At 40.6% G+C, this 13,208-nt stretch overlaps 1 protein-coding gene across 2 annotated transcripts in view; it reads left to right on the top strand.

Annotated features, from left to right (window-relative positions):
* The first annotated feature begins 1,771 nt into the window (after positions 1–1,771).
* Positions 1,772–13,208, top strand: part of VPS54 — a 184,637-nt gene continuing 173,200 nt past the window's right edge. Inside the window, exon 1 of one of the 2 annotated variants that reach the window (XR_016425973.1) lies at positions 1,772–2,975. Coding sequence is in view for 1 of the 2 variants with exons in the window: in XM_089980823.1 (XP_089836949.1) it covers positions 2,106–2,975 (870 nt within the window). In the remaining variant the exon portion in view is untranslated. The remainder of the gene's footprint in view (positions 2,976–13,208) is intronic. The other variant, XM_089980823.1, reaches the window with a different exon arrangement.

Raw genomic sequence — 13,208 nt, 5'->3', positions numbered from 1 at the left:
ATAAGTTGTTTCATTTATTGGCACGGTAAATAACAACTCAATGCATAGTATAGTGCGATGCAACTGACGATCATGACAGGTAACATGAAAAATGATGTGCATGTAGATTTAATTTTGCATGGTCAGCAGAAAGAAATCCTTTTGCCTCATAAGTGCGCATAGTTTTCATTATCCTCATTCTTTCTTTGCTTTTCCTTCTCTTCTTCTCCTTCTTCTTCTTCTTCATCCTTAGTTCTTCCTCATCTTTCTTCGTTTGCTTTTCATCTTCAATATCTGATGGACCAGGCTCCGCATAATAAATATCCAGCAATTTGTTTCTGTCTTTTTCATTCTTAATGGTCATTATATTTTGGTACTTTACATTACCCTCATATATATCAGATTGGGGGATGATTTTTCTAAGAGTCATCCCCAACAACGGCGAAGGCTTTCTTGTCTTACTAATTGTAGTCATTGCTAACCTGCACAACACATAAATTTAACCGCATCATTATATGTTACAACCGCCTCCCCAAGTATATATTATTATAAATTATTACATTTGTTACACAATTAACAACATTACAAGTCGTCACAATATTTGGCTTCATAAGTAAACATCGTAGTACGATTTAGCAAAATTAAGTACAAATCAAGGTAACTTCATAATTACACATCACTACTGCATCAAACGTATAAATCGTTGTTGCTTCAAACGTACAAATCGTTGTACAAATCACACCCTTCATAAATGCACATCGTTGTAACATTTTGGCTTCATAACTAAACACCGTAGTACAATTTAGCAAACTCAAGTACAAATCATGGTAACTTCATAAATCATAAATACACAAGACTACTGTTTCAAACGTATAAATTGTTATTGCATCGAACATATAAATCATTGTATGAATCGAACCCTTCATAAGTATATATCGTTGTAAATCATAAATCGCTACTTCATTAAATGTATAAATCATTGTTGCTTTAAATGTATAAATCATGAATCGTAAATCGCTACTGCTTCAAACGTATAATTCGTTGCTGCATAGAATAAACCGCTATTGCATTAAATGTATAATTCATTGTTAAATTCAAACTTACAAATCGTTGTAGAAATTTAGCCTTCATAAGTACATATCGTTGTAATGTTTGGCCTTTATAAGAACAAACCATGCTAACTGTTTTTTCGATACCAAAAAGGTGGATATGTACAAATCAATTTGTTTCAGTATGAAAATATGTGTTATTTAGCATGAATAGTACAACCAATTGTAAGATTTAGCATTCAGATTTACAAATTGATTTGTTTACATAAAACTCATCGAAAGATCACAAGTTTTGCTAATCCGACAATGAAGGAGAAACACCTAAAAGGTAGATGCAGCCAATTATGACAACAGTGCTTTGAAATTGCTCTGACGACAACAGACGACAAAAGAGGGCTCATGGCGACAACAGACGATGGCAAAGGAGTGCTTTGGCGGCAACAGATGACGGATGACATCAAAAGCTACGTCGTCAAATGGAGATCCTTGGTTAGAGCATATGGTGCATCAACAAAGGGTGATCCGAAACTATAAAGGATAACCCTTTTTGGTGGAAGGATATTTCTATCATTTACTCAAAAATTGTTTTATGACGTTAACGGGAGGAAAAGGTACTTAGGTTTTTGCAAACACGCCTGACTCCGATGCTAAATGATGTGAACATATACACGATCATTTGTACTCGACAACACGCACCTGCGTGTTCGGGGGAGCAAATAACCTGCTTTGCAAAACTTTCTTTTACTAAGAGTTTTTCTCTCTTTCACGCGTGCCCTTTACGAGATCCAGCAACTTCCCCACTCCACTCCCACACCCTGACACCCCAATAACAAGAAAGAGAAAAAAAAACCAGAACTCCTTTCCAAACCCTGCCTCGCTTCGCTTGGCCAACTCTTTCACCACCCAAAAGAGAGAAGTGAGAAGAGAGAAGAGAGAAGAGGGCAAAGGCATCTCAATTCTCTCCTACTTCTCTCGTCGCATTTTTCTTCGATCCGTGTTGCTCCCATCGGATCTGAGTGGTTCTGAAGCGTCGGGATCGTCGTCGTCTTGCATGAGATCGGGGGAGTTGGGATCTTCATGGAGAGAGGGCCTTCCCTTCCAGGAAGGTCTAGAGGTGTCGGCCTTGGTGGGTCCAGAGAGATCGCCGATTCGATCTCAAGGGCTGTCGATCTCCCCAAGAGCGATTCGGCCTCCTACGCCGGAGATCACAGCCTAGCCTCCATCATCAACAATCCCCACGTCGGGAAATCCGGCGTCTATGGCTCCGACGCCTCCTGGGCGAGCTGGTTCTCTTCCACTTCGGCGAATCCCGCCGAACTGCCCCCCGTTGCTCTCAACAAAACCTTCCCCGAGATCGTTAGATCGGATTTCGGCCCTTACCTCGCATCGATTGCGGAGCCTTACGGTCGATTCGAGGACATTCAGCATCATACGAACAAGGAGTTGATCGATTCGCAGAGGGAAGGGGCGGTTTCGGGCGGTGGAGGCTTGGAGGGGGATGCCGTAGTGAGAGGGCAGGGAGAATCCCTCGTTGCCTGCCTTCGGGAGGTTCCTTCTCTCTTCTTTAAGGAGGATTTCGCGTTGGAGGATGGCGGCACGTTCAGGACCGCCTGCCCCTTTTCTTCGATCTCAGAGACCGGCTTGTTGCAGGAGAAGCTGTCGCACTACTTGGACGTCGTGGAGCTGCATTTGGTGAAGGAGATCTCGCTGCGCTCCGACTCCTTCTTTGAAGCGCAAGTGCAGCTTCAGGACTTGAACGGCAGGATCGTCGAGTCCTGCGCCCGTCTGCACGAGATGAAGGCAACGATCAAGCTCTTGGAAAATGACTTGTTGGGTTCTGCGCAGCAGGTGCAGGAGTTGAATAAGAAGCGAAGCAACTTGTTGGCGCTTCAACAGAAGTTGCGATTGATACTATACGTGAATCAATCTCTTTCGGCACTGAAACTGGTACTCTTTTTTTTTTTTTAAAGATGTTCTGGAGTAAAATGATTTTCTCTCAATTACTCAGAATGTAGTTCTGATGATTCTTATTACTTTGCATTGCCGTTCCCTTATTCTGCTTCAAGAATGTCCTGTCTGAAGGCGCCCACTCATCCGGACAAATGGGATTTGGGATATTGCATTATGCTTCAGAATGCCACATCACATCTTGTCCAATTTATTTGCATAAATGGATACACCCAGATACCTCATAAGTGTGTTTGATCGAAATGGTCTACAGTTAGGCCGTAAACTTGTGCATTATTACTTTACATATATTAGAAACAGCTAACGTATAGCTCACCAGCATTTTGAGATGAGTGATGGATTGCCACTTGGAGTCTTCTTGAACTGTCTAAGCAAGCCTCTGATTTCATTGAGAGAACAATCTCTTAAGTCGCACAGGAGAAGCACACATTCCTGATCTACAGTGGCAGACAGCCCAGTCAGTCTTGGATACACTACTTATTATGGTATCAAACGTGACGGATGGATGATGATTTGAAAGCTGACATTAGTAGTTGATCAGACCCATTTTCAAATTACAGGCTGTCTCCCTCATTTGATGATCAAGAAAATAAGAGTTCATGTCGGTTGGTTCCCCAGTTACTCCTTGAAGCCTGTTTTAGTGACCAGCCATTTTCCCCAGAAAGTCAGACCCTAATACCTTATGTGATTGAACTTACCACAAGGTCCACAACCTATTCTCGACAGCTGAGATTTATTTAAGTGGATACAAGAAGAACTGTGACTTGAAAGAAGATGCTACTAGAGAACAAAAATGATTAATTCCATGCCTGTTCCGTATGTAACATACGTACCTGCTTGGGCCATCCTCCAGCTTTAACTGTTATTAGACCTTTATAGCTTGATCTTTATTAAATGGGGAAACTCTAAGACAGAGAGAAAAGTGGTGGATGTGGACAAAAAGCTTTAAGATTTGAGCATGGTTGTGGGGTTAAGAATATCCTACACAGAAATGAAGGGAAGAAGCAAAAGATCTGATTGTTTATTTGAACTCTTGGGAGGTTGAACTTTCCTCTTTGCAGAACTCTTTTAGTGGGAATTTGGAAGATGAGAAAAGGAGAACTCTATTAAGTAAAATTTCTGCTTATTAATTCTATTGTGAAGTGATGCTTAAGAGAGGATATAAACTAGAATAAAAAGTCACATTGTCACACTAATAGGTGAAGGAAGGGGGGGGATTAGAGCACTCAATTTTGTCATAACATGGCTTCAGCAAGGCAAAGGTTTCATAAAGTTAGATTCTTGACTATTGTTAGCCTCACTTGGTTAATGAGGTAGATTTTCATTGGTATCTCTGTCACTTTGAATGCCTCTTTTCTTGAGCTAGCTTAACCTTCCAACCTCTAGCTGGCAAGCACTTCCCTTGATCAAAGTGGCACATGGGATCAGCTTAGAGGGTCCTTTTGAGGATGATGAAATCAAGAAAGCTGTCTCTCTCTTGGTAGTTGATAACGCTTTAAGAACTATTGGGAGATTGGCAAGCTATGTCACATGGGAGCGGGTGCGGGGGTACGGCACTTTCAAAAACCTTGGGTGAAGGGGTGCGGCAATATATATATATATATATATATATATATATATATATATATATAGAGAGAGAGAGAGAGAGAGAGAGAGAGAGAGAGAGAGAGAGAGAGAGAGAGAGAGAGAGAGAGAGAGAGAGAGAGAGAGAGGTTCGGGTTTCCCCCCGGCGCGGGTCCCGCTGCACGGTCAGCGGGCGGGGGTCCATGGGGGGCCGTCCCTGGCGGGGGGTTATAGGGGGGCAGCGCCCCTCCCCAAGATTTTTTTTTAAAAATTCCGCAGCCCATTTCATAGGGCAATTTAAAAATAAATAAATCAAAAAATGGACCAAAATGACCTTGGGTGTGTTGACTGCACCCAGGGTTGGGTTGACTGCACCGGGTGCTGCACCCGCACCCGCACCCGCGTTGCGTCGATGCGGGTGCGGCACCTGTCTGGCCGAATCCATGTGACATAGTTAGCAAGCCTGGCTGCTGACATTGTTTGAAGTATTTTGTGAAAACAAATATCTGCAAGTAGGCTTCACAAATCATCCTTGTCCTCAACCATAAGGAACCACTTGTTTCAGACATTAAAAGATTTCATTCCATCTACCTCTATCCTATCATTTATAGGATTATTTTGAAGACATTGTTTGGAGACTTAAGCATGATCTTTTTGACATGGAACCAAATTACGACATTACAGAGCTAGAAGCATTTTGGAAAGCAATCCTTTTGCATACAAACCACTTCAGACCTATGTCACAGGGATTCGGCCAGACAGGTGCTGCACCCGCGTCGACGCGATGCGGGTGCGGCACCCGGTGCGGTCAACGCACCCAGGGTCATTTTGGTCCATTTTTGGATTTTTTTTTTTAAAATTGCCCTATGAAATGGGCTGCAGAATTTTAAAAAAAAAATTCTTGGGGGGGGGGGCTGCCCCCCTATAACCCCCCGCGAGGGGCGGCCCCCCCTGGACCCCCGCCTGACCCGCGCCGGGGGGAACCCCCGGACCCCCCTTCTCTCTCTCTCTCTATATATATATATATATATATATATATATATATATATATATATATATATATATTGCCGCACCCCCGCACCCAAGGTTTTTGAAAGTGCCGCACACCCGCACCCATGTGACATAGGTTCAGACCATCCATTCTCATAGGGTGTAGGCCTTCATGTTGAATCTTGGTTGAAACTTGGCAATGAGAAGGACTTTGATAATGTAGAGTGGGGTTCTCTTATGGATCCTTAGAAAGATGGGTTTTCTGTTGGACTTAAACTTGTCTTGGTTCAGCTTTAATAGTTGTCTTAATTTTAAATTAGTGAGGATTCCCCACAAAAAGCATGGCATATGACTGAGATCAAAATTTTCTCCTTTTCAATTTAGTGGGTATGGTCTTCAGCATCATTTTCAAGAATAGTGCCTTCTGTAATTTGATCAAGGCTATCAATGTTCTTGCTGTCCCTTCTCTTGCTTGCAATTCATAGATGATGTGTTGATTTTGCCAAAGATAACACCCTATAGGTTTGATATGCTTAGCTTGCCCTTTAGGTTTTTGAAGCCATTACAGGTCTCTAGATTCATTGTGAAAAGTGCCACCACTTTTGATCATCATATTTTAAAAGCACAAATTTTCACTGATATTTTGTGGTGCCAATTGGCAAACTAACCTCACAATTACCTAGAGCTACTCTCTTCATAGGTGGCCAGGACGAGGTGCTTTGGAGTTTGCAGAGGAGAAGCTTTTGGGGAGGATCCAGTTTTGCAAGAATATCTAAATCAGTTTCTTTCTAGTCAAACCATCTACCATGGCTCCATCTTTAGCGTGCCCAAATTTGTGGCTGATTTCATCAAGAAGAAGTTCAAAACCTTCCTTTAAAGGGATCTTATATGAAGAACTATGTAACATGCGTACTTCTACCAAGCTTTTGTACTGGTTGTACCTATACCAGTATTGGGTACTCATAAGTATGGGTCATCTACATTTCAAACTTAAACCAATTTTATCCATCTTATGATCTAAGCAACTTATAGCCTCTGGATGTAAGAAATGGTCTACTATTAACTGCACATTTCTTGATCATTATTTGTTACTTAACTACATATCTTTGACATGCTTTGACTTTTGGCGTATAATTGATAGTGTGTTACTTTATACCTGGAGTATCTTTTTAAACGTAGTATATTTGTGCATTTTTGCATGTGTGTATATACACAGACACCTCCCTTTCCCTACATAACATAGACGAAGAAGGATATCCATCTTGTGAATTGAAACTTTCTCATTTTCCATTTCCAAAGGGGGCCTTGATCATTAAAAGGCGGTTGGGGTCATATATCACGGAGGAAACAAGTGGTAGATTGCTTAAGCATAATATTAGTCTACCTTGGTCTTGGAAAGCTTCCATAAAAAGGAATGCTTTCAAGTTTATGGAGAGGCTGGATGGTTTTTGGAATTGTATATCCATTTTTTGGTGTAACAATCCCCATGTGAGATTTTGGGTAGACCCTTGGATATCAACTTCCTCTTTCGATGACCCGTCCTCAGGTCTTGTGCTATAGATAGAAGTGCTGTAGCCATTGATATTTTATGAGAGCGGGTCTTGGTGGATCACTTGCTGTCATGGGCTCAAGGATGAGGAAATTGGGGAGTGGGAGGACTTGATTGACCTCCTTAGCTTGCCTAACTCAAAAGATGACACAATTTGGGGTTGCTTCAAGAATACCATCATTTCATTTTGATGTTGTCTCTTGTGTGGCTGTTATCATGCTATAAACCCCTTACAACTAATAATGTTCAAGCTAGACATTTCAGTTTTCCTAGTCGATGTCCTCTTTGGAACTCTTGTCCACATTTACTCCTCTTTGGAACTCTTGTCCACATTTACTTGCAGCACTTTCTATCTCTATCTTCTCTATATGGCCTGGCTGCATTTGAAAGTGATCCACCAAAGAAACCAAGCTTGCGTAGAACTTGTGCAGGGGATGTTGAAAAGAAGTGTTTTCTCTGGTCACGGGTCATGGATCTGAAGATCCAGACCCGTGACACCCAATTCCTCATTAATGGCATTGTGTAATATTGATTATTGTAAAAAGGGTATTCTAGTACCCTAATTTTGTTTGTAATCTCATGTTAATATAAAGTAATACACAACAGCCGACCCATGTACAGCAGGGTATCGGTTTTTCCAAACCTCTCTCTCCCTTCCTCTACCTCTCTCTGTTTTGCAGCTCCAACGTGGGACAGACTGAAGGTGTTGCAAAACTAACATGGTATCAAAGCCACGCTTCAGCTGAAACTGGGATCGATTCAAAAAGACACGTCTGAAGATCCTCTTCTCCTCTATTTCCTCTTCCAAAGTCTGAAAATCAATCAAAAAAAAAGGTACGGCTGTTTCTGTTTTCCTTTCTTTTTGGATTCACGACTGACCCAATCAGTCTCAGCAGATCCTACACCTATTCCCTATTTCTTTCTGGAATCACGACTGACCCAGTCAGTCTCAGTCTGTTTCTCGTCTCTTCTTGGGTTCACGACTGATCCAGACAATTGAGATTTCCTTTTCGGTTTCTGGGAATCACGACTCCCCCTCTTTTCTCATCCAGCCAACTTTGGATTCATCCTCTTCTTTTCTCAATTTTTCTTTCTACAGTTTCTTTTTCTCCTACGTTGGTGGTGGTCGAACCTTGGTTTCGCCACTGTTTGTTTTTATCTCTTAAGTGCTTCAGCCCAGATTCCCTCATTCAGCCATTAACAAGCCGACATTAGGAATACATATGCACATTTTTTTTTGGATTTCCATATCCGACATTCCATTTCATATACAAATCAAAAATCTGATTGTCTTTAAATTTCTGTTCCGTATCAGCAATCTGAATTAGTTCCTGCAAAAAAAAAAAAAAGGAAAAATTACAGAACTGCAGGTGTAAGCAGATTGTGCTGAATACATTCTTCATTCTGTGAAACATGAATTCTCTTCCTAACCAGTCAGTTCTTTCTTCAAGTTTCCTCAGCCAACTTGTGTCTGAAAAATTAAATAATGGAAATTTCTTGACTTGGAAGAGGCAAATCATACCTTTTATTAGGAGTCAGGATCTTTCTGGACATCTGGATGGATCCATTCCAGTTCCTCCTGAGTTCATATCACAAGAAGAAAGGGACAGCAAAGGGGAATCTACTACCGTATATGTTAGAAATCCTGAATTTGTGGCTTGGATGAAAAGAGACCAAGCGCTTGTTGCTTATATTACATCAACACTCTCACAAGAGGTTCTTGTAGCCATTCCATATGACTGCACTGCCATGCAACTTTGGAACAGACTTGTTCAGACATACTCACAGGTTTCTCAGGCCAGGATTATGTTTCTTAAAAGAGAATTTCAAATGTTAAGAAAGGAGTCCATGACCATCATGGAATATTTGAACAAAATGAAGGTCATCACAGATCAGTTAGCAGTTGTTGGAAGTACAGTTTCTGACAAAGATTTGGTACAGCAAACCCTCAGTGGATTGGGACACGACTATCATATGATTGTCACTTCTTTGTTATGTTTACCTGAGCTGCCCAATTTTGAAGATCTGCGTGCAAAATTGTTACAATATGAGATGAATCTAAAGGGATTTTCTGAAGAATCATCTATGCATACTGGGGCACAAGAAGTTCTTGCTACAGGGGTTACTTATGCACGAGGACGAGGAAACTATGATATCAAGGGAAAAGGAGCACAAGGTAGAAGTGGTCATGGAGGTCGTGGATTATTGCCTACCCCCAACTCATATACCAACCCACAAAGACAAAGGCCAATTCCTACTTGCTTTCTGTGTAATAAAAGGGGGCATATCAAAGCTAACTGCTGGTTCAATCCCCTAAATAAAGGAAAATCAACACAAACTGAAGCAAAAAGAGGCACAAACAATACAAGGACCGGCGGAGAAGTAAATGAGTTGTTATTGTCAGCCTTAGCAGAATTGAATCTGAAACAGAATGAACAAGGCACTTGGTACGTAGATTCTGGCGCAGCGACTCATGTTACTGGAGATGCAGGTAAGCTCCTAAAACTTGTTCCTTACATTGGTAGAAGTAGTATAGTTACTGGAGATGGATCACACCACTCTGTTTCACATATTGGAAACTCCATTATACCCTTACCTGAATCTTCCATCAATCTTTCAAATGTTCTTTATGCTCCTAATATCAAGAAAAACATTGTTTCAGTTTCTAAACTTGTTGATGATATCAAAGCCTCAGTTGAATTTACTCCCTCTTCTGTTCTTGTTAAGGATCTCTGCACGAAGGAGACGTTCGCTAGAGGGAAACAGCAAGGCAATATGTATGTTTTTCAAGAAGATCCTTCAGCACATATTCGCTCTGCAGACCCAAACTTGAAGCTCCAATCATCATTGTCTTCTTCTGAAAATCCTACCTGCGTTTTTAGTGTCTCTGAAATCAATAAGCCAAACCTTTGGCATGGTCGTCTAGGTCACTGCAGTAATAATTTCATTGAGAAGCTTGTTTCAAGTAACCTCATTCCCAAGTCAAGTTTAGGAATAAATGTAAATGACAACAAATGTTCTAGTTGTCTATTATGTAAGAGTCATGTTTTACCATTTCATTCTATCAATAAAAGAGCTTCAAGACCTTTTGAGACTATTTGTTCTGATGTTTGGGGGCCTGCTCCAGTTGCTTCTATGTCTGGAACTAGATACTATCTTTTATTTGTTGACAGTTATTCTCGCTATTCCTGGATATTTTTCATGAAACATAAATCTGAGACTTTCAAGTTGTTCCGTAACTTCCATTCCTTTGTCAGAAACCAATTTTCTGAAAACATCCTAAGTTTCCAATGTGACGGAGGAGGTGAATTCTCTTCCATTGACTTTACTAACTTTCTTCAAAGTAATGGGATAAGGAAAAAGGTGTCTTGCCCGCACACACCTCAGCAGAATGGGATTGCTGAAAGAAAGCATCGCCATATTGTTGAGAGTGCGATGAGCATGATGCATGATAGTAATCTTCCGATCACTTTATGGACAGAGGCTTTTCATTCTGCAGTTCATGTGATAAATCGATTGCCCATGACTATTTTGGAAAACAAGTCTCCTTACTTGTCTCTTTTTGGTATTCACCCCAACTACTATGATTTGCATGTGTTTGGCTGTTTATGCTATGTTCATGTTGACAGTTCAAAGAGACATAAGTTTCAGGACAAGGCTTTGAAGTGCAGGTTTGTGGGTTATGCCGATGACTATAAAGGGTACAGATGCTACGATCCGGTGAGCAAGCGCATCAAAATATCAAGAAATGTCATCTTTGATGAATTGAATTTTGATTGTCAATGTAATAGTTCTTCAGAATCAAAACATGAAGTTCAAACTTACTATCCTTGGTTGAACTATAAACTTCTCACAGGAGCTAGTGATGCTTGCTCAAATTGCACTCAAAAGGATAAGATACCTGTGTCTACTGATGGGATGATTGATCATGAAAATACAGACTCAACCTTGAATCCAGGAAGATATAGAGGTTTTGTATATACTCGACGAGAAAGAGAGTCACCCACTATAGTTGATTCAGACATGGACACATCCTCAACATCCAACATTGTTGATACTAGAAGATCCACACGTCCTCGCCATCCAATTGAAAGGTGGGTCAGTTATGAAAATTTCTCATTAGATTTTCAACTCTTTCTAACAGCCTTGAATAAAGAAGATGAACCCACAACGTTCTCTCAAGCATCAAATTCCAGAAGATGGATTGAAGCTATAAATGAGGAGATGGAAGCTCTACATGAATGCGGTACGTGGGATGTCGTATCAAGACCACCTGACAAAAATGTTGTTGGTTCGAAATGGGTGTACAAAATAAAGTATAAACCAGATGGGACTATAGAGCGATACAAGGCGAGACTTGTGGCCAAAGGTTTTACACAGGAGCAAGGACAGGACTATGATGAAACCTTTAGTCCAGTGGTGAGGATGGGGACAATCCGAGTCATACTTTCTTTAGCCATTGAACACCAATGGACCATTAGTCAACTTGATGTGAAGAATGCCTTTCTTCATGGAGATTTGAGAGAGGAAGTTTACATGGAACAACCCACGGGTTACGCAGAAGGTAATCCTACAAAATATGTCTGCAGACTAAAAAGGGCGATATATGGATTGAAGCAGGCATCTCGATCTTGGTTTGACAGCTTTTCTCTTGAAATACAAAAATATGGTTTTAAGAAAATTTCTTCTTGACCACTCCTTATTTATATTTAAGGACCAAGACACAACTACTCTGTTGTTGATATATGTGGATGATATCATCATTACTGGCAGTTCCAATGATCACATTGAAGAAGTCAAACATCTCTTGAATCAGAGGTTCAAAATGAAGGACCTTGGCAAACTACGGTACTTTCTTGGAGTTGAAGTTGACAGTTCCTCTGAAGAAATGACTCTCACTCAACATAAGTATACTATTGATGTTCTCAATAAAGCGGGTATGAAAGACTGCAAGCCCTTAAGCACTCCTAGCGTTCTTCATCAAAGGCTTAGCTCTCAAGATGGAGATCCATTTGATAATCCCACACAGTATCGTAGCATAGTGGGTATGTTACAATACCTCACTTTTACTCGCCCTGATATAGTATACTCGGTGAATCAAGTTTCTCAGTTTATGCATGCCCCATGTGATGGGCATATGGAAGCAGTTAAACGGATACTACGATATCTCAAGGGAACGGTTGGGGATGGTCTCATATATAAACGAAATACAAATGGGAAAAGTGCACATGAGATCACTATTTATTCTGATGCGGACTGGGCGGGAGATCCAGATGAACGCAGATCAGTATCCGGCTATTGTGTATTTATTGGTATGAATTTGGTTTCTTGGAGTAGTAAGAAACAAAAGGCTGTTGCGAGATCCAGTACAGAGGCTGAATACAGGTCAATGGCAGCCGCCACTGCTGAGACCGATATCAGGAATCAACACCATCCATCAGAACATTAGAAATCAATATCTAATGTCGGGACATTATGAGAATCAACATCCACTAATGCACTTTTCTTGGTATATCAAAACAACAACTGTGTCTACACACTATCTCCAAGCAAAGTGACAGAATCTTCCTAAAATCGTGGCCGAGAGAGGAACCTCTACATCAGTTTTAGGGGCAAAACAAGACACACAGAGTTTTAGTACCCTCACGGTTCCCTAAAACCGCAATGTCTAGGATTCCCATACTATAGAAGGGACATCGAGGAAGCGTAGATTAAACTTTTTTTTTTCTTTTATCTTATTGTTAATTCATCTTCTTTAATTTACAATTTAACATGCAAAATTAATAACATAGGTTCGCAAATCAACTTGCGAAACTCATTACGGGACCACAGACCGTGGCAACATAGAACAGTGCAACTCGAACAATAATTTCAAGTGTCATTTTTGCCATGCATAAACAAGTAGTAACACATGCTCATGAATAACTTGCACTATGCATTCATTTCATATGCTTTTCAATGCAAAATCACATATACTAATTTAGAGGTGTGCATGAACAATATTCATATGCATGAGTTCACATATTCATGCCAAATGCATCATTCATTAATCATCTCAATTAAAACATGTGAACACTCATGTAATTATGTTCATGCAATAACATTTCAAT

The sequence above is a fragment of the Nuphar pumila genome, chromosome 11, assembly GCF_984573655.1.
Source record: "Nuphar pumila chromosome 11, dmNupPumi1.hap1.1, whole genome shotgun sequence".
In the NCBI taxonomy this organism is placed as follows: Eukaryota; Viridiplantae; Streptophyta; class Magnoliopsida; order Nymphaeales; family Nymphaeaceae; genus Nuphar; species Nuphar pumila.
The sequence above is the reverse complement of the archived record's forward strand: the minus strand, read 5'-3'. Positions and strand labels throughout refer to the sequence as shown.